The sequence below is a fragment of the Equus przewalskii genome, chromosome 14 (genome assembly GCF_037783145.1).
Source record: "Equus przewalskii isolate Varuska chromosome 14, EquPr2, whole genome shotgun sequence".
Taxonomy (NCBI): Eukaryota; Metazoa; Chordata; class Mammalia; order Perissodactyla; family Equidae; genus Equus; species Equus przewalskii.
The window spans coordinates 69,841,814-69,864,408 of NC_091844.1; the positions used below are offsets into that span (position 1 = coordinate 69,841,814).

General features: G+C 36.1%; 1 protein-coding gene across 4 annotated transcripts in view; it reads left to right on the forward strand.

The window, feature by feature from the left end:
- Window positions 1-22,595, forward strand: part of ASXL2 (ASXL transcriptional regulator 2) — a 161,841-nt gene that overhangs the window by 128,299 nt on the left and 10,947 nt on the right. For all 4 annotated transcript variants that reach the window (XM_070573097.1, XM_070573099.1, XM_070573098.1 and 1 more), the window contains 5 exons: window positions 417-560; window positions 9,130-9,293; window positions 12,224-12,320; window positions 16,548-16,653; window positions 18,539-19,256. In XM_070573097.1, the coding sequence (XP_070429198.1) occupies window positions 417-560; window positions 9,130-9,293; window positions 12,224-12,320; window positions 16,548-16,653; window positions 18,539-19,256 (1,229 nt within the window). The remainder of the gene's footprint in view (window positions 1-416; window positions 561-9,129; window positions 9,294-12,223; window positions 12,321-16,547; window positions 16,654-18,538; window positions 19,257-22,595) is intronic.

The window sequence follows — 22,595 nt, forward strand, 5'->3', positions numbered from 1 at the left end:
CCTAAGAACACATGCTACCTTTGTTTCCACTGGATATATCCATGGGCCTGTGGATTTTTTGTTGTTGCTTGTTTTGTTTTTAATCTAAACTGGTCTAGATACAGACTTTGCGTTTTGTTACACAATTCACTTTCATGCCAGCTGAATATATGGGCCTGCCAGATTTAAACTGTGTCTTACAGAAGTTTTCATTTTTGTTAGGAAGGAAATTTACCACCAAAAGCAAATAATTGTGTTGGGAAAGAAGGGGTTTTATTTTACTTTTAACACTTAATTCTCAGACTCAAAACATATGTGCAGGGTCGCATTGCTTCATATATAACTGCTTTTTGGTTAGCATTGAATGATTTAATTGTTTGATTGATTTCTGTCTGCAACCTCAGTGTCACCAGTCTTTTATATATTTTTTCCCCTAGCAATGTGGGAAGGAAAGCAATCTGATGGACAGTCAAGCAGCCCTCAGAACTCAAATTCTAGCTTTGCTTCTTCAGTTAAAGTGGAAAATCCTTTGCTAAGCTTGGGGAAGAAGTCATTCCAGAGGTCTGACAGGCTCCACACAAGTAAGTTAATTTACAGAGACTTCAGTTCTGATGCCTCAATTTGTCAACTCTGTGTTTGAAATCCCTCAGCTGGCTTACTTGTTACTTCCTGTTCACTTATGAGCTCTTGACTATCTGCATGTTCTTCCTGTCCTGCCATTATCAAACTTTATTTCAGAATAAGATCTGTTATCAGCCATTTTGGGATTTATTTCTCATTCTGATAATAGATTGCTTTGTCCAGCATTATTTACATTTTATTTCTGTGTATAGAAAGTTGGAAGGTTTATAATTAAACATGGCAAACTGTACCTTTTTTTTCTGCTCCCTCTGAAATCCCACCAAAATTAGAATATGGAAATACAACAGATTAAATCCATGAGGGTGAAAAAAACAAGGAGACGACTGATGGGGCAGGCAATGTCAACAAATTTTGAAAGATGAAAACTGGATGGAGTTTTTCACAGAGCTGAGGAGCAGATGCCAGTAATAAACAAGCCAGCTAAGGCTGCAGAACACCAGAAAGGTGCAGGAATTGAAGATTTCATGTGTCATAGTAGAGAAGGATAATGCATAGGGTTGAAAAGAAAAGCTTTCTTTGAAAGTTAATAAGAAGCAATTTGATGCCTCACCTTAGCAGGAGATAGGGATTTTATTCTGAGGTGAAATTAAAGCTTACAGACTTCAAATTCAGCGATACCACACGTAGCTGAGGTCAGATAATGAGGCAGTATACTGAAATCAGGGAAATCAAGTAAAATATAAATACTGAATAGTGATCCTACTGCTTGGCTTCTGGAATAGTAGTAATGAGGCATACTTCTACCACCACTGCTTCCTTTCTCTTCCTCACCTATGATCCAGCAGGAAATTGGTTGATTGGTATCTAAAGAAATTGAATGTTACTGCCATCGAGTCAATTCTGACTCCTAGTGACCCTGTGGAGAGCAGAGCAGACCCTGCCTGGTCTTTTTGTGCCATCCTCTCACCTTCTAGTGCTATATCAGACAATGCTCTGCTGCTGTTCATAGGGTTTTCACAGCCAGTTTTTCCAAAAGTTGGTGGCCAGGTCTTTCTCCTAGTCCCTCTTAGTCTAAAAGTTCCACTGAAATCTATCCACCATGAGTGACCCTACTGGTATCTGAAATACTGGTGGCATAGCTTTCGGCATCACAGCAACATGCAGCTGCCACAGCATGACAACCGACAGATGGTACTGAGAAACAAACCCAGGCCACGGCGGTAAGAGCATTGAATCTTAACCACTAGACCAGAAGGGCTGGCTGAACATTCGAAGACAATGAATGGCCTCAGAAAAAAATCTGCAGGCACATTTATAGATCCCCAACTAAACAGAGATCATCTTGATCACACTTCTGTGTAGCTTACCAGTCTACAAGACCTACCCATGCACCCAAAATTTCCAGTCAGCCCTTTTAGTGCCTCTCTTTTACTTATGATTACTAAGGATCACCTTTGAGGAAAACCTCCACCATGAGAAACAGAATCTAAAATACAGGCTAAGAAGAAACAGACAATTCGGGAAGGAGAAAATTTAAAACAAATAACTTTAAAAACAATAATATCCACAAAAAGAAATAAAAGATGATATTGCATCCATCAAAGGACAGAGTACTATTTTTTTTTTTTTTAAGATTGGCGCCTGAGCTAACAACTGTTGCCAATCTTCTTTTTTCTTTTTCTTCTTTTCCCCAAAGCCCCTCAGTACATAGTTGTATATTCTAGTTGTAGGTCCTTCTATTTGTGCTATGTGGGACACGACCTCAGCATGGCCTGATGAGCGGTGCCATGTCTGCCCCTGGGATCCGAACCGGAAAAATCCTGGGCCTCCAAAGCAGAGCGCACAAACCCAACCACTCAGCCACGGAGCTGGCCCCCAGAATACTATTTTTAAAAATCAGAAAATAAACAAAGAGTTCCAGGATATTAAATAATACGGTAGCAGAAATAAACAATTGTAATAGAAATATTAATAGTTAAAGGTGAAGAAATTTGCCATAACATAGTTCAGAGGAGAGATTCAAAAGGAGAGAGAAGGTAAGAAGATTGGAACACCAATCTAGGCTGTCCAATGTCTTAAATAGTAGGACCATCAGAAAGAAAGAACAGAAATTGGAAATGAGGTAAAGATAGGAGGAATAATATAAGAAAATTCTGTAAAATTGAAAATCACAGATTTCTGACTGAAAATACATAATTGGTGTTAAGAAACAGGAATAAAAAGGAACCTATTCCAAGGCACTTTCTTTTGAAGTTTCAAAACATCCAGGATAATGAGAAAATTCCAAAAAAGCCTCCAGAGAGGAGAAAATACTTCCCAAAGATTCAAGAATTGGGATGGCAGACACCTCAGGAGTAACATAGAAGCTAAAAGATAGTGCAGTAATGCTGACAAAATTCTAGGAGAAAGTTATTCTATACTCATTTATATATTCCAGACTCTTCCAAACTATTAATAGAATAGAATTAATATTTTAAGACAACTTCTTTGTAGAAATCTGGTTTGATTCTAGGTGGGATTGTAAATTGGTGCATTTTTCTTGGAGACGGTATCTGCCATAAACTGAATATGCCCTTTGATCATCAATTCTACTGCCAGAGATTAAAAAAATGTATTTATTAAACAAATATAGTATCCAGAATAGTATACAGTAGGTATACTAATATACCAAGCACAGGTTTAGGGCCCTGGAGATGTGGTGATGAACAGAACAAAATTTCTTCCTTATGGAGCCTATATTCTACGTAAATTCAGTTAAAGTCACAATTTTAGTTATCTTCATTCAATTGCAGTAGAAATGTGGATGTGCAAAATTGAGAAATTATGGACTAAGAATTTCTAACTTTCATACAAAACTAAGAAAAATTACCCATAAAAAAAAGAAGACATAGTGTATTTAAGTTTGACCTAATGGCCAAGAAGTAAATGAAAGTTCATCTTCTTTCATGCAAATAAGCATTAAAGGAAATAATATGGCAATTTTTACAACATATGCCACAATGAATATTTTCAAAACATATGGAAGAAGCTGTGCATTTTATGTAAAACATAAATGTTAAAGCTAAATTAGATAATTTACATGAAGTTTTTTTGGTTAACGGTATAATTTAACTTCAATAAAATTAATAGTATATCATATATTTTTACATTCTACATTCAATTCGAAGAATAAACACAGCTCAGATTTCAAATATAATATAAGGCAACCAAAACTGAAAGTAAGATCAACTTTACCAAAATTAGAGAAGTTAAATTTTAAATTCTAAAAGTAAGCCACTTTATCTGAGTCACTTAAAAATATCTTCAGGGCACTATTGCATCAATCATAGATAAGAATAATTTACAGCTACTACTCAGGCTCACTTAAAAAGTTAAATTTTAACTAAAATTTGATTCACATCTGAAGGTACACAATGAATGCAAAAACTATAAAAACTAATCAGAGAATACTGACGCTCCCGTTCCATCAGTTATTACAAGAAAGGAAAACTAGGATGTTGCTTTCTGGTCTATAGAGCCATTGCAACATTGTTTATACAAACAAAAAACTGGTAACCACCTGTAAGATCATCAATGGGGATTGGGTTAAGTTAACTATGGTATATATTTTGGAATATGGTGCAGATGTTTTAAAAGAAAGAGGTGTGGGGGCTGGCCCTGTGGCCGAGTGGTTAAGTTCGCGCACTCCGCTGCAGGCGGCCCAGTGTTTCGTTGGTTCGAAACCTGGGTGCGGACATGGCACTGCTCATCAAACCACGCTGAGGCAGCGTCCCACATGCCACAACTAGAAGGCCCCACAACGAAGAATATACAACTATGTACCGGGGGGCTTTGGGGAGAAAAAGGAAAAAATTAAATCTTTAAAAAAATAAAAAATAAAAAAATAAAAGAAAGAGGTGAATTGTAGAGGATAGTTTGGGAAGATGTTCAAGATATTCATTGAAAGAAAAAATATGATTAGTATGTATATTGTGATTTCATTTCTTCAAATTAAAAATATCATTTCTGGTAGAAAGTCATGGTTTGAATGTAGAAACCATTACTTTTCATTTTATATATTTTGGTACTATTCCAATTTTGGGGACAACATTTACCTTTATCTCTGAGGTATTGTTTTTATTATCATTTACTTTAAAAAGTTTTTAAATTTTTTGTTGTGATTTCTCCTTTGTCCCAGAAGTTATTTTGAAGTTTTCTTTTTTTAATTCCAAATATGTTCATTTATGTTTTTGTTATGAACTGTTAACTTAAATACCTTGTGATCAGAGATCATGCACTCTGTGATACCTGTGCCTGTATAGTATAGTGATAAACAACAGACTCTGAAGCCACAATGTCTGGGGTCAAATTCCTACACTGTAACTTAATAGTATAATTTTGGGCAAGTTGTTTACTATATCTGGGCCTCACTTTCTTCATGTGTTAAATGGAGTAATAATATTTTACTACTTCATAGGCCTGCATGAAAGATAAATGAGTTAATACATGCAATGTCTAAAATAGTGCCTGGTGTTTCAGAAGCCCTATATAAGTGTTTACTACTGCTGTTATTGATCATTGTTATTATTACTACTGATATTATTTGAAATTTACAGCAGTTTGCATTTTTGGAATAATGATAATGACTTTTATAAGTGTACTCTAGTTGGTAAACACAGAATTCTGTTCATTGGATCAAACTTGTTAATCTGAAAAATTGTTCAACCTTTTTTTTCCTTCTTTTTTGGTCTGTTTTTGGTATGCTTGATTTATTAATAATTGAGAGAGATGTATTGAAATCTCCTATCCTGATGGTGGCTTTGTCTAGTTCTCACTGTTCTATCAGTTCTTTTTTCAAGCGTATTTCAACGTATTTTGAAGCTGTCTTATTTTAGATATTTTCGTGTTTGAAATCTTTCTGGTAGATTGAACCCTTTATCATTATTTATTTCCCTATCAATCACTGATTACGTTTTTTATGTAAAGTGTCTTGTGTTCAGTGTTAATAGAGGTACGCCGGCTTTCCTATGGGTAGTCTTTGCTCGGCGTATCTTTATTTGTTCACATCTGTGTCTTTGTGCTTTAGGTATATCTCTACACAGCGTTTTGCTAGCTGAATTTTGAAAAGTTTTTAATCTAATATGACAATTTTTATTTGGTGAGTTTTATCCATTTTCATTTAGTGTGATTGTTAATCTATTTCAACTTGTTTTTACAGTATTATTTTTTTGTTGATCTTTGTCTTGCTTCTACTTTTCTTGTTTTCTTTCTTAATTTGTTTTTTAATTTAAAAAATTGGGGGGAGGGGCTTGACCAAGCTTTTGTACGTTTTCTATTTTAATTTCCTTGTCCACTTTTTCTCTCTACGGAGTTTGGTATACGGTGCTCCCTGCTTATCTGTGGTTTCACTTTCCACAGTTTCCATTACCCCATGGTCAACTGCAATTCAAAAATAACACTACGTCACAATGCCTGTGTTATTCACTTTACTTCATCTCATCACGTAGGCATTGTGTCATCAGACATCATGAAAAGAAGAAAGATGAGTACAGTACAATAAGATATTTTAAGAGAGAGAGACTGCATTCACTTAACTTTTATTACAGTATATTGTTATAATTGTTTTATTAATTACTGTTGTTAAAATCTCTTACTGTGCCTAATTTATAAATTAAACTTTATCATAGGTATGTACGTATAGCAAAAAATATATATAGGTTTCAGTGCTGTCTAGGCTTCAGGCATCCACTGGGGGCCTAGAACCCCCTGTGGTAAGGAGGGACTGCGGTACATTCTATTTCTATTCTGTTAGTTGTGATTCTTTAAATGATACCATGCATGTTTAATTCTTAAAAGTAACCATCTTCCCCCCCCCCCCAGTTTTATTGAGATTTAGTTTACATATAACACTGTATTAGTTTTAGGTATACAACATGATGTTTTGATATATTGCTAAATGATTACCACAAGGTTAGTTAACATCCATCAACTCACGTAGTTACACATTTTTTCCCTTGTCATGCGAACTTTAAAATCTGCTCTCTTATCCAAAAAAGTAACCATCTTGATTTTCTTTCAAAACAATGGAAATACTTTATAACAATTTACCACTGATCTTTTCTTTCTGAACTTAAATATTATCTGACGTTTCTCTTCTTTGTGTTTAATCTCACAAATCAGACACTGGTATACTATCGTTTTACACAAGCAATGTTGATGTAGATTTGTCTGCATATTTACCTTTCCCCATTGTATTCCAGTCCATCCTTCTGCAATGATTTTCCTTCCTGTAGTACAGTTTTTTAAGAACTTTATTTAAAACAGGTCTCTTGATAGTAAATGCTCTCAATTTTTGTATATCTCTATAACCGTCTTTGTTTCATGTTCATTCTTGAAGGAGAGTTTGGTATATATGCCATTATAGGTTGGTGGTTATTTTCTCTCAACATTTTATAGTTAATATCTACTTTGTTCTGGATTCCTTTGTTATTAAGAAGCTTGCTCTTATTCTGTTCTTCCTTTGTGTGAAATCTTTTCACTTTTTTTTTTTTTTTTAAGATTGGCACCGGGGCTAACAACTGTTGCCAATCTTTTTTTTTTTCCTGCTTCATCTCCCCAAACCCCTCCTGTACACAGTTGTATATCATTAGTTACACGTCCTTCTAGTTGTGGGATGTGAGACGCTACCTCAACGTGGCCTGACGAGCAGTGCCATGTCCGTGCCCAGGATCCGAACCCTGGGCCGCCGCAGTGGAGCACGCGAACTTAACCACTCGGCCACAGAGCCGGCCCCTCTTTTCACTTTTTATGGATGCTTTCAAATTATTTTCTTGGTCTTTGATAAGCAATTTTACTAAGCTGTGTTTAAGCCTGAGTTTGTTTTTTTATCCTGCTTGAACATGTTATGCTTCTAGATCTTTAGGTTTGTGGTTTTCATCAGTTCTGGTAAATATTCTACTGTGGATTCTTTAAATATTGCCCTTTCTTACATTCTCTGAATTTTCTCCTTCTGGGTCTCCAATCAGACATATATTAGACTTTCTCCTTCTCTCACTCATGTTTCTGCTAAAGCTCTCAAAATATTGTATCTTACCTGTCTTTCCTGTATTCTGAGTAAATTGTTTGGCTATATATTCTAGGTTATAATTCCCTCTTTAACAGTGTCTAAACTGATATTTAATCCATTTATAGTATCTGATTTCACCAATTTTTATTCTACATTTGTAGTTGTATTATTTATTTTTTCAGGTCTTTCTTTTCATTCCTGATTATCTTCATCTTTACAATTACATTCTTTATTTCTTTAATCATTTTATACTTAGCTATTCAATGTTCTATATATGTGACAGTTTCGATGATAGCACTGCTTCTGGGTCTAAATCTTTTATTTCTGGTTTCTGCTGACACTCTGTCATAGGGGCATACCTTCTGGTTTATCAGAGTAATCTATGTGAGGTAGTGCTAGATTTTACTTTGTAAGAATTCTATGGGCCTAATTTAAGGGAAATTCTTTCCTCTTAAAGAGAGATTATTTTTGCTTGTGCTTTGGCCAGGAGCCAGGGGTCACCCACATCCAGGATTGTGTAGCTTTGTGTAAGTACTTCTAAATGTAGAATTTCTGGATCCTAGATTACTATGCACATTAAAATTTTGCTGTATAGTGTTAAATTTTCTTCAAATAAGGTTATACTGATTTCAGCCCCACCAGCAGTATTTGAAAGTGATTTTTACTTTTTCCCTGTATAGTCTCATCACTGTGTTGCAATATTTGCCATTTTGATAGACAAAAAATGTTCATTGGTTTAATTGGCATTTCTGTAAATATTAATACCTTAGCATCTGTTTATGGTTAGTCTACTATGAAGTATCTGTTAATTCTCTTTGGTCATTTTTCTCTTGGTGATGTTTGTCTTTTTCATATTGTTTTATAAGTGCACTTTTAATATGAAGAATAGTAACCTTTTGTCATGGCTTGCAAATATTTTTTCCAAGTTAGTCTTTTGTTTATAATTTTTTTTTGCCTTTACACTTTAAACCTTTGTGTACTCAGATCTGTCAGTCTTTTGAAAGACTACCTTCTGATTGCAAACAGATTTCCTGAAGCTGCTAAGCTATTCAATCATAATATTTTTAGATAATGCAAATTAAAATTGATGAAAAAAAATTCTCACGGGAAGGGAAGAAGGGCCTCAGTATGATTTATATAGATTTGAATTTTTCTGTTTCTTAGTCATTCTGTGTGTCACTTATCACAAACTTCCTCAATTCCATTTGGGAAATAATTTCAATTTCAACAATAAGTTTCAAACGTACAGTGTACTTTTAGTATGGCAAAAGGTTCACCCTTACAGACCTTGGTCTGTTTTTTCAGAGAAGACAAATTATATTCATTTATCCTTTATGAATAAACAAAACTTGCTTTGTTAATCTCAGAAGAAATTTCCAAGAACCTTAAGTGTTAACTTCTTCACAGTGTGATATTTAAAGTACTTACAACTGTGGGTTTTTTGCACTGCAGAGCAAGCTCTAGTTTAGATAGAAACAGGAATGTGATGGAGGCCCAAATGATTCTTTTCCATATTTTTGTAGGGCAAATGAAAAGAACTAAATGTGCTGAAATTGATGTTGAGACACCAGACTCCATTCTGGTTAATACAAATCTACGAGCACTGATCAACAAACACACCTTTTCAGTCCTTCCTGGAGATTGCCAACAGCGATTGCTTTTACTACTTCCAGAGGTGGATCGACAGGTGCGTTATTTCAAGCATGAGCAGTTTTATAACCCTTCAGAGGCTTCCTTCACTCATCTCCTTTAGAACTCCTTAAGACTTTTTAAATAGTTTTTTTTATGTGTATCTATAAAGAAGTGGTATCAAAGATACAAAACAAGAAGTAAGAATATTTTTATATAAGTTTTCTTAATAGGTTGTCCCTGTATGGCTTATCAAGGAAAAAAACTCTCTTATCCGAGTGTTAAGATCATGAATAAAATTTGCATAGCTATCATATTAGGTTGTAGGCATCCATAGAATACAGTTCAGGAGGAAGAGTTATGTCGTTTAAGACATTGAACAGGGGGTTTTGAATGGAATTTTTTGAAAGGATTAAGAATATTAATTATTTTCATTCTTTCATTAAGTTTTTCTAAAACATTTGTTGCTTTTGTAATAAAGAACTTTAAAAACCCAATATAAGTTACACTGTTTTACAAAATGGTAGCTAGGGGGCCAGCCTCACGGCCTAGTGGTTAAGTTCGTGTGCTCTGCTTCAGCAGCCCAGGTTCGGTTCCCAGGCGCAGACCTACACCACTCATCAGTGGCCATGTTGTGGTGGTGACCCACATACAAAATGACGATTGGAACAGATGTTAACTTAGGGTAAATCTTCCTTGGGTTGGGGGAAGGTAGCTAGAAGAAATACCAAAGGTTTGGGAAGAGTCCAGGAAGGGACCAGAGAGACTTAGCTTGGTCAGGAGTAAGGTAAAGGTCTGAGACTTGGGCTTTCATCAAGGAAAGAGTGACTGACAAGACATCCCCCCCTCGTGATCTTCTGTTTCCTCCTCTGCAAAAGAAGATAGGACCATTTTGATTTTCTAAGTTTTATTCAGTTTTGAGATTTTTTGTTCATTATTATTTCCAAATACTTAGTATATTCTAAGCAATCTGATAGCCACTTCCTTTTTCTAATCATTATTAAGACAAGTTGAGAGAGGGGTGTTTTCCCTAGTTTACAGTAAGAGAAGAGATATATTCCCTAGTTTATAGTAAGAGGTTAATGGTAGGTAAGTAAGTAAGCTTTAGACTAAAGAAAAGAATAAGGGAAGGGTGTGGGTTAAAACACCCTCTTCAGATATATTTGAAGGTCTCTCATACGAAAGAGGTAAACTTATTTGTTTTTCCAGAAAGCAGATTTGGAAAAAATAACTTTTTTTTTTTTTTAACAGTGGGAGCTGTTAAGCTGTGGAATGGATTGACTTGTGATGGGGTAACTTGCTCATCACTGGCATATTCAAGCAGAGGTTGGATGACCTGTTCTCATAGGGAAGGCTGTTACCCCTCTGCCAAACTCTAGAATACGAATCAGCAGTCAGCAGACTATAGCCCTCAGGCCAATTTCAGCCCTGCCTGGTTTTGTTTTTTTTTTTTTAGTTTTTATTTATTTATTTTTTTTTTGAGGAAGATTAGCCCTGAGCTAACATCTGTGGCCAGCACTCCTCTTTTCACTGAGGAAGACTGGCCATGAGCTAACATCCATGCCCATCTTCCTCTACTTTATATGTGGGATGCCTACCACAGCATGGCTTGCCATTCGGTGCCATGTCCGCACCCGGGATCTGAACTGGTGAACCCCAGGCCACTGAAGCGGAACATGTGCACTTCACTGCTGTGCCACTGGGCTGGCCCCCCACTGCCTGTGTTTATAAATAAAGTTTTATTGGCATACAGCCACTCCCATTTGTTTACATTTTATCTATAGCTACTTTTGTACTACAATGGCAGAATTAAGTAGTTGTAACAGAGGCCATATGGCCTGCAAAGCCTAAAGTATGTGCAGTCTATCCTTATTCGTATCTTGTGTCTTATGTCCTTAAGTAAGATTTTAGGGTTTTAAACCAAGATAGGAAATGCAAAATCTCTAATATAAAGAAGGATCTTAAAACCTTTTGGCAAGACATCACAAATCAAGTCAGTAGACACGTATAGATTGGGGGAAATATGCTTAACACATGTGACAGCTTTACTATGAATAATATGTAAAGGATTCTCACAAATTGATAATAAAAATAAGCAACCTCATAAAAGAATGAGCAAATGATAGGAATTGGCATTTCACAAGATGGCAAATCTAGTCAATAAACATGCAAAAAGATGCACAAAACTCTTAACAGTCAGGATAAGGGAAATTTTTACCATTTCAAACCCATCAGATTGGCAAAAACTAAATAGCGTGTTAACATCTGTTGTTCACGAGATAAAAGGGTTTGCTTATTTATTTCTAGTAGAAATTTGAATTGTTAGCCTTTTTGGGAAGTAATTAACAAAATCTAGTTATACACACACAAATATTTCTTTGCCCTCAGAGCCTATCCGATAAAAATAAAAGTACTAGTATATTCATCTTTACCAGAATGCTTATTGCAGCTTTGTTGATTTTGGAAAAACGTTGTAAACAATATGTTTATGATTAGGAAATTGCTAAATGAATTAAGGTACATTCATACAATGAAATAATTTGCAGTTGTTTAAAGGAGCTAAAACTATGCCGGTTGACTAGGAGAAACTTCCACAGTGTATTACATGAAAAAAGTAAGATTCAGAGCAGTATATGTAACTTGGTAACCGTTTTATAAAACAAATAATAAACCTCTCAGAAAAAAAACTCTTACATATGTATTTATTTGTTTGCAGATGATTCTTTGAGTATAATTAATCAATGGGGAATGGAATTGAAAGGAGAGGAAGAAGGGAGGAGAGGTAAACAGAAAAGACATTTTTTAGAAAAAAATGATATTATATTATAAAATAGAAGTGTCCATAATAAGCAGCATGGAATGATATATTCGTGTTTATATAAAATTAAATGTACATGCATTCTTTTCTAAAAAAGAAAGGAAAGTCAAATTCCACATGCTGTGTTTGGCTTTCTTGGTAAGCTTTTGTTGGCTTATTTTTTGACCCAGATTGGTCCAGATGGTCTGATGAAGTTAAATGGCTCAGCCCTTAACAATGAGTTCTTCACTTCAGCAGCCCAAGGCTGGAAGGAAAGACTCTCAGAAGGTAAGTGTTCAACTTTATGTGTCTCCTAGGATATGTATGCACTTGGAGCCACCATGAGGGCGTATTGACACTTCTGTGCCTCAAAGTGTCTGAGCAGTTTTGGAAAGCAAAGGATAGGATGTTTCCATCGGGTAGAACTAGCTATCCTGTGTGAAACATGTTGGTAGACTACTATCCGGAGCCTGTGTAACCAGGGCTCTGGATGGAGCCCAGCAATGTGGTTCTTTAAAAATTTAAAGTCACCTGGAAAACTAAAAATTACAGACTTTTAGGCCCTATTCCCAAAGATTCTGATTCAGTTAATTCTAGTTTAACGCCTAGGAATTGGAATTTTAATAAGCTCCCTACTAAGCAGAGTGTAGAATTAGAGTTATTTTATGGTGCTGTGAATCATGGTTTGATAAGCAGCAAGATAACCTGTTTATTACTACTCACCCTCAATGAAAATAATAGTAAAAAGAATCACTAAGAACTTTTTAACAAACAGCTTTGTTGAGACATGTTTCACATACTCTAAAATTCATCCCTTTGAAGTGTATAGTTCAGTGACAGAGAATTTGAGTAAAGGTAGATAGTGACCAAGAATTCCTGGCCATGGTCACTGTTTTGCCAGGTATGCCATGTTTCTAATTCTGAGCTAACAAATTTACTGAGGGTAAATTAGAAAGTATAAAAAAGCGATTGATTGATTGCATTTGCGCAGCATATAATGTCAGTCACTATTAGCAGTTCTTAACCCTGACTGCTCATTATAATCACTTGTGGTGGTTTTTTTTGTTTTTTTTTTAAGATTGGCACCTGAGCTAACAGCTGTTGCCAATCTTTTTTTTTTTTTCCCCTGCTTTTTTCTCCCCAAATCCCCCTGGTACATAGTTGTATATTTTATTTGTGGGTCCTTCTAGTTGTGTCATGTGGGACGCCACCTCAACATGGCCTAATGAGCGGTGCCATGTCCGCACCCAGGATCCGAACCCTGGGCCACCGAAGCAGAGTGCACGAACTTAACCACTCAGCCACGGGGCTGGCCCCACTTGTGGTGTTTTTAAAAATACTGGCGTCCAGGCCCCACTCTCAATGATTTTCTTTTAATTGATCTAGAGTAGTGCCTGAGCTTCAGTGTTTTGTTTTGTTTTTTAAGCTTCCGCAAGTGATTCTAATGTGCAGCCATTATTAAAACCACTGGCTATATTATTATTTCATTTTTTTAATTGAAGTATAATTGATGGACAATATATTAATTTCAGGTGTACATCATAGCAGTTTGTATTGGTATACATTACAAAATGATCACCACAATGCCTAGTTACCATCTGTGACCGTACAAAGTTATTACAATATTATTGATTATATTCCCTATGTACATTATATCCCCAAGTATTTTATAACTAGAAGTTTGTACTTCTCAATCCCCTTCGCTTATTTCACTTGCCCCTCCAACCCCTTCCCCTTCTGGTATCCACCAGTTTGTTTCCTAATCTATGAGTCCGTTTCTGTTTTGTTTTGTTTGTTCATTTGTTTTGTCTTTTAGATTCCACATATAAGTGAAATCGTATGGTATTTCTCTTTCTCTGACTTGTTTCACTTAGCGTAATACCCTCTAGGTCCATCCATGTTGTCACAAATGGCAAGATTTTATTCTTTTTTTCTGAGTAATATTTCATTACACACACACACACACTCTCTCTCTCTCTCTCTCTCTCTCTCTCTCTCTCCACACACACACTACATCTTCTGTATCCACTCATCGATCAATGGGCACTTTGGTTTCTTCCATATCTTGGCTATTATAAATAATGCTGTAGTGAACATAGGTGCATACGTCTCTTCAAATTAGTGTTTTCGTTTTCTTTGGATAAGTACTGGATCATCTAGTAGTTCTATTTTTAATTTTGGGAGGAACTTTCATACTCTTTTCCATAGTGGCTATACCAATTTACATTCCCACCAACAGTGTATGAGGGTTCCCTTTGCCCCACATCCTTTCCAACACTTGTTATTTCTTGTCTTTTTGATAATATGTCTTTTCAAGTCCTCTGCTCATTTTTTAATTGGGTTGTTTGTTTGATATTAAGTTGTGTAATTTCTTTATCTATTTTGGACATGAACCCCTTGTCAGATGTATGATTTGCAAATATTTTTTCCATTCAGTAGGTTGCCATTTCATTTTGTTGATGGTTTCCTTCGCTGTGCAAAAGTTTTTTAGTTTGATGTAATTCCATTTGTTTATTTTTCATTTGTTGCCCTTGCCTGAGGAAACTAGTCCAAAAAAATATTGCTAAGACTGACGTCAGAGCTGACTGCCTGTGTTTTCTTTGAGGAGTTTTATGGTTTCAGGTCTGACATTCAAGTCTTTAATCTGTTTTGAATTTATTTTTGTACATGGTGTAAGATTGTGGTCCAGTTTCATTTTTTTGCATGTGGCTATCCAGTTTTCCCAGTATGATTTATTGAAGATACTGTCTCTTCCCCATTGTATATTCTTGCCTCTTTTCTCATAGATTAGTTGACCATATATGTGTGGGTTTTATTTCTGGGCTCTCTCTTTGATTCCATTGATCTATGTGTCTTTTTAAATGCCAGTACCATACTGTTTTGATTTCTATAACTTTGTAGTATAGTTTGCAAACAGGGAGTCTGATACCTCCAGCTTTATTCTTCTTTTTATTATTTTTATTTTAAATATTACACTTGTTTTTCAGTACACATGGAATACAAACTAACACTTGTAAAGTTATGTCAAGTTATGCCAAGGAATAGCTTAAAACAAGTATGAGAAGCTTTAAAATAAATACATTTATAAGGAGAACATTAGGAATGCTGTTCATTGCTTAGTTTTTGTCAGATCACTAACAGAGTTAATTGGTCAGCTAATTAATATCTATATTGTTCACTGTAATTGTTGACTTTTCCCCTCCTGTTTTGCTTTTTAGAACAAATTCTGTGTAGAAGAGATCTCTTGCTGATTACTTTCGTCCTTTCTCGTTCTTAAAGATTTCCTTGAACGGGGACTCCTTTTTTCCTGAGAGAACTGAAATCACATAAGCTGTTTAAAATATACTCATCAGTACTTTTCTTTACCAATAATTTGATAAAGGATTTATGGCTCCACCCCCCCCCCCCCCAGTTTTTTTAAGTAGATATTATCAACAATGATACCTTGATTATTATTAGTGTTACTTTTTTTGGCATATGAGCAGTCACTGCTATACTTATAGTCATGTGATATTTTATCAGCAGCAAAATCTTTAAACACTGTACACATGTGAACAGAATTCAGTACTTTTTATTCCTAATTCTATCATGCACAGTAGACTCAACAAAAGAGCAGAAGTTCTGGGTCGGATTCTGACAACCAAATTCCTGTTCTCCTACTCGTATGCCCAGAACTATAATACCCACTGTCCTCTAACACTTTTCCCTCTTCTTAGCCCCAGGAAGTCTTAGACTTCAGGTCTGTCATTTCCACCTCTTATTCCCTAAGGTCCTGGGTACTATAAAAGGGAACAGCCTTTCTGAGCCACAAGTTTGAAAATCGCCTACCAAGCACATTCAGTCTTCTCTGCTGATGGAGTGAGAAAGATTGAGGTAGTTGATAGTATATGCAAATAAGTGGCATAATCAGAGCAGCTGGGTCTTTTGCGTGTTGAGTGTCTTGTTGCTAGGGCACTAGACTGGTACAATTTCTGGAACCATTAGAAAACTGACAACTCCAAAATAACTCCCTACCTTTTTACTGGAACTTCAACTGTCTTTAAGCAGGGCCATAGCTGTTCATTATGCAGTTAGAGTTAAAAGGCCTACAATAACAAGTTTCCTTGGAGAAACAGAACTTTAATAACATGCCCAGTGGCATTATTTATTGAAAGCACATGACTGTTTTTCTGTTGGAAGAGAAATCACAAATTCAAGGTTGGTGATAAAAGAAATCTGTAGGAAATAAGATGTTTGGAGCAGGCAGGAGGAAGTGGTATGAGGAATACCCAGAGAAAAGGCCCAGTTGACCTCAGCTGAGTACTGAAAACTACATGGAGTGGTGTAAAAGTATTTTTATTTTGCTTAATGGCATTTAGATACTTCTTTGCAGTGAGGAATTTGGGGAAATTTCTGCTACTTTCATATCGTAGTATTCTGACTCTCGCATGAATCTTCCATGATTTACAAATAGTTAAAAGTTACAAACAGCATATTTCTGTTGAATATCTTTTTTTTTTTTTTGGTACATTACAGGTGAGTTTACACCTGAGATGCAGGTGAGAATTCGACAAGAGATTGAGAAGGAGAAAAAAGTAGAGCCATGGAAAGAACAATTCTTTGAAAGCTACTATGGTCAGAGGTAATATCAAGACAGGTTCTGTAAACCAAATGTTAATTCCTACGTATCTGTCATGTGGTGCTTCATCTTACTACCTTTCCAGAAAATCTAGTCCTCAGTTTCCTTCTGTTTTTTCACCAATTCTTCTTTACCAAGAAAATCTTTTCTTTTTATGAATCTCAGGTGCACAGAATTGGATTACTTATAATCCTTGACTCTTAACACATTACCATTGTGGGTGGAGTGGTTTCTTTAAAAAAAAAAAGAAAAAGAAAAGAGATTTTATCTTGAATTAGAGTCCCTTTCTTTGAATAGATTGACTTTTCTTCCAGTAACTTTATAAGATATAAGAATACTGAAGTTCTGTATATTTTGTATAATAGTTAATTATCCCACAATATAACTTATCCAGAATCATTAAGGAATCCTGTAATACAGACCTTTGTATCCAACATGTAATCAAACAGCTTCTCTTCTGTAGAAGGCACTCTAGGAGATAGATATGCATAGCTGGATCTGTGTACAAACCTTGTTTTCAAGGAGCCATAGTCTAAATCAGTTTTTTTCCTAACGAAAAATCCAAATGAAATCTTACTGGGGACATTTAAATAGATGACAGTGGAGCTATATTGTTTGAAATAGGATGGAACACCCAGAGTGTTACTTGTTTGTTAGTCTCCCTTCCTTCCTTCTGCATACCTACTACCAACCCTGAAGGAGACTCAGTAACTACAGCTTGAGAAGTGGTGGCTCTTTTTTCTTATCTCCAAGTAGTATTCATTGATCGCCTTCAGGGTCGTTTAGGAGGTGATTCCTAATGAGATTGAGTCTCATACAGATTTTTCTACATTCTTGGTATAAATTTTGAGCTCTTCTATGGAAATGATGGTGTATACATTTAGACCATTATTATGGGTAGCTATTATTCCATGAATATTGTTCATTCCCTCATTGTTAGGCAGATAGAGCATTACAGCAGTTCTTGGGTCTGTCTTTTCAGCTGTTACTTTTCACCTGCTTTTATAGCAGGACTCTTTGATTACTATCCTGTTTTATCCTTAGCCATTCCATCTCAGAGGTGCAGTACTGATTATTTGAAGTCACCAAAGAGAGCTACATTGTTTTTGCCTGTTAAACAGTATTCCGAAACATTAGGAGGAGTCTCTAGTGACCCTACAGAGTAGCCTCGCTCTGAGCCAGCCCATGCTGTGGAAGTCCCAATTGGCCTGAAGGGTAGCTCCCAGCATAGCTCATAGACACTCGATCTCAGAATTTTAGAGCTATACCAAGTGAAATTTAAACAGATTTTCTAAAAACCAAGAGTTATAATTCGCAACCTCTGGATAACATTGACAGCCAGCTCTCCTACTGTCTCCTCAGGGTTTCTTAGATTTCTTGGGCCAGCCTTTCTACAGCTACTGCAGAACAGAGTTGATCACAGTCCAGACTCACCATCGCAGGGTACATGAGTCTTGGCCTTCCCTTGTGGGTAGTCTGTGATGCATGCCTCTAGACAATGTAGGCCCTTTATAAGCAGAAGTAATCATAATAATTAATATTATTGAGCTCTTATTATGTGCTAAGTACTGTTGTAAGTACTTTACATACATTAACTTAATCATCATAGCAGCACTATGAAGTGATTAACCTTAGTGTGCAATTGAAGAAACTGAGGTACTGAAGACTTACTTAAGATCACAGAGATAGTCAGTATCAGAGCCCACATTTGAATCCAGGTACTCTGACTCCAGAACCTTCACTAATAATAATCGTGAAGAGAATATGCGAATAATACTTACTATGTGTCAGAGGTTCTTCTAGGCATTGCCATATACCATTATCTCATAGTGCATTCAGTGACACGGGTCATTTCTCAACTAGAACATTTCTTTCTTCTACCTTTTAGTTCTGGCCTGAGCCTTGAGGATTCAAAGAAATTAACGGGTTCACCCAGTGATTCCAAAGTAAAGAAAACCCCAGCTGAGCAACCAAAATCCATGCTTCCTTCAGAGGCCTCTCCTGTCAGTGTAGTCCCAGTAATTCCCCAGTTAGAGTCTAAAGAAGAAGAAGTACCAATGCCATCACCAGTCAGAAAAGAGGAGCACGAAAGCCAAGATAAGGTGCAGCCAAGCTCCAAATCCACAGAGCCCCTACTTTCCTCAGCTAGCAATGCAAATGAGCTTAGCAGTGTTCTTTCCATCAAGTGCCCAAAGGACGAGGATCATTTGGAGCAGAAGCCAGTTGCCTCTGCTGAACAGGAGTCTGAGAAGGAGAATCATCTCACTACAGCCTCTAATTATAACAAAAATGAAAGCCAGGAAGCTTTAGTTACATCTCCGAGCAAATCCAAGAGTCCTGAGGTGGAAAAACCAATAATGAAGCCCATAGTAGAAGCAAGTCCACAGGAGGCCACTATGAAAGAGCTTCCGTCGGCTCTGGTTGACCACAGCCCAGAAAGCCTCAAGAGGAAAGCTTCTCTCACCCAAGAAGAGTCCCCTATGAGCTGGGAGAAGCGGCCACGTGTCACAGAGAATCGCCACCACCAGCAGCCATTTCAGGTCTCGCCACAGCCCTTTCTCAATAGAGTGGACAGGATCCCGGTGCGAAAAGTACCACCTCTCAAGGTAAGAGAATGGGAAGAATTGAAAAAGAGACATGCTCGGAGCACAAAGTTTTTGGTCATACCTGCTAAATTTCAAGTAATTTGTGGTGTTTCTGAATGCAGAAGCAATTATTTATATTTGATATTAATAAACAGGCATTTAGAACTGCATTCCTGCATATCTTTATTAGTGTTGTAATAAGTAAGATACCTGGATAGCTAATGTAAACCACCTCCACCCACCCCCTGCTGGCTACTTTTGTATCCCAAGACAGTTATGAAAAATTCTGTCTCATGACAAAATAAGTATGATAATAAACACGAGGACGCCTTTGATGTGATCAAGAGATCATGTCTTTGTACCAAGAGCCATGATATTTAAGCATACTTTTGGCCCTTTTCCTACTGCCGTAACTGATCTGATTTTCTGTGGATCTAGAACTACCTTTAGTTCCATCCGTTTAAAGAAAATGTGTGTGACAGCCATGAGTCACTACTGTTTACTCAAGGGACATTGAGTAACCGATGCAAGATGGAATAGCCTTACTCTGCTCTACTGCTTAGGATATGTCATTACCTTCCATTTCAGCCTTATATTGCTGCATATCAAATCTTTCAGATTCCCATAGCAGTATCTCTATCTTAGTATAGAAAGACTGCATCCAACCAGTAGTGAGCCCTTTTAAACCTAAACGCATTTTTTCTTCTGATCTAAAGGTTTATTAATATTTGGGTTTGTGCTTAATATCAATTTGCAGTCTACTCATTCATTTAATAAATAGTATTTATTAATACTATTGTGTCTACTATGAGCCTAGGCACTGGGTATCATTTATTCACATTAGAATATAAATAGAAAAATAAACCAAATAGAAATACTTTTTTTCCCTTTTTTATTTAACTTAGATGAAGCAGTTAGTTCTCTTAGGAATATGCTTGGAAACACTCAGTTACTAGTACTTGGCCCATTTCATGCACTGTGTGACTTCTCTCTCGTTCATTTTGCTTCTTATTACTAATAGTATGATGTTCTTCATTACTTTTTTATTTTAAGATTTGTAGTTTCAGCACTTAAGGATCTCTCTTGTTTTTCTTATTTTTTTATACTTTTCTACCATTAACATACACATTCATGCTTTGGCGTAGATTCTGATTTTTATGATAATCACATTTACTATTTTTATAAAAGTATTAGAAACTTTTCTTTAAAGAATGTTTATCAGAACCTACCTCCAAACCTGAAAGCTGAGTTACAGTTTAGATTACTTTTTATAAATGACACCGAGTCAGACCTATCATTTCTCTTTCCTTATCTGTAAAGAGACTGAATTACATCATATTCAGTCTGCTTCCTGCTGATCCAACGAGGCAGGCTGTACACTGAAAACTTAAATCCACTGTGACCAAATTAGTATTATTTAATTTTTTTCCTTTTACTTTTCTTCTCCTTCCTCATCCCCTCCAAAAGACTTTCTACCGGAAGTTGCTTTCGTACCTCTCTCACCTTAGACTCTCTTTCAAATCCCACTCTCAGACAAAGCCTAGCATAATTTATAACCAAACAAAGCCTTTCCAACAAAATGTAAGTAGAAAAACAAAATTTGAATTTTATTACAGTGTTACACATGTATATGTATATGGAAATTATATATGTTATATATATATAATATAACATATAATATGTGCAGAGAGAGATGGAAAATTCTCACACACATTATATATTTTCCATTCAGTATACATTTAAAAAGAAAAGAGTCGATTCCTTTGCTATCCCAGGGTAGGACTTCTCAGTAAGTTAAATTGTTCAGTTGTCATCAGTGCCTAAACAGCTTTGAGTGTTTTGTGCTTAGAAAAACTAGAACATCTTATTTATTCCACATAAACAGGTAGTAGAGCTATTTACATAAATAACTGAAACATTATTTTTAAGTATTAAAACTTTTTATTTTAGCCACTTTTAATGATTGTCCTTATTTAGTCAACATATAATTAATGATTTTTAGTCATTATGATAGATATCGTTTATTGTCTAGATGTGTTGTTACTCTCAAGATTATTCTAATGTGAGACTGTCCCTATGTACAATTCCTCTAAACAACTGTGCTTTTGCTTTCTTATAGTTTTTAGTTTTATCTATTTTTTCCCCTTATTAGTGGTCTCTTCTAAATGATAGTACTAAGGGGCAACAGTTGCTTCTTTTTTTTGCTTTGAGCGGCTTCTAAAATACTGTGTGCAAGTGGGTGTAAAATAGATTCAGCTTTAAGAGAGAGATTAGCTACATTTCATGATGTGAAATATGTGGACTTCGGACAACTGTTACACGACCCCACAGCTCTAACTTCTGAACGACAGAGTATCATTTTTCAGGGCTGCTGACCTTTTGAGAAGCGGTTATTGCAAATAATGAAAAATCTTTAGTAACTTTATTATTCTTAATTTAAGGAGTTCCAGAAAGATGACATGCATTTTCTTGGAGATGAGTGGCTTTTTTTTTTTTCAGTTAAATGGCCTAGAACATCTGTAACAGTTATTTGCTCCTTTAAACTCTACCAGCTACTAGAAGGGTCTAGATCTTGATGCATTCTAATTAACTCCAGTAGCTCTCAAAGTATTGTTTCAAACAGAAGTCAAATTCCTTTCAGATGTGATATTTTATGATACTAAAATCAGTGGTTTCAAACATGATGATGCATCTGAATCTCACAAGAAGCTTTTTAGAAAAGCATTTTTTCCCTAGAGGTTGTAAATTGCAAATTTTGGGATAGGAGTCCGAGTATATATATATTTGAAAAGTTCCACAAGTAAGTATAATGTCAGCTAGGATTAAGAATGACTGTTAAACATACACGTACTCCCTGGTGTAGGTGGGCAGAGTGGAGTTCACCTGTGGATCACACACTGTCTTCCTTCCAGTGCTATTTAGAAGCCTTTGTAACTTGAGATAATTCAGCCTTTATGCTTTGCTGTGCGTACAGGGGGCGGGGTGGGGTGGGAGCTTGGTGGTGTACCAGAAGAGAGCAAGAATTTTCCCCTGGACTTTGGTAGTAAAGCTAAGAAGTAAAAGACAGTAATGATGTGCTACTTCTTTCTTTCTGTTTCTCTCTTCTCTCACACACACGTTTGAAAATGCAGATAGCATAGAAAGTTCTGTATCTTAAATAATAAGCAGTTGTGAGTAGTAGTGACATTAGGAGAGGGTTGTGTTGAGGAAAGTGGTATGGGGATTTGGAATGGGAGTGGATGTCAAGGGAGGAGAGTCTTTGGTACCAATAGAGGAAGTAGAAGGACTCTAGAGACAAAGTTGTGTTGTTCACTCTCTCCACGGTTTGGTCTTTCAGCCACAAAACTACCATCTTTGTTA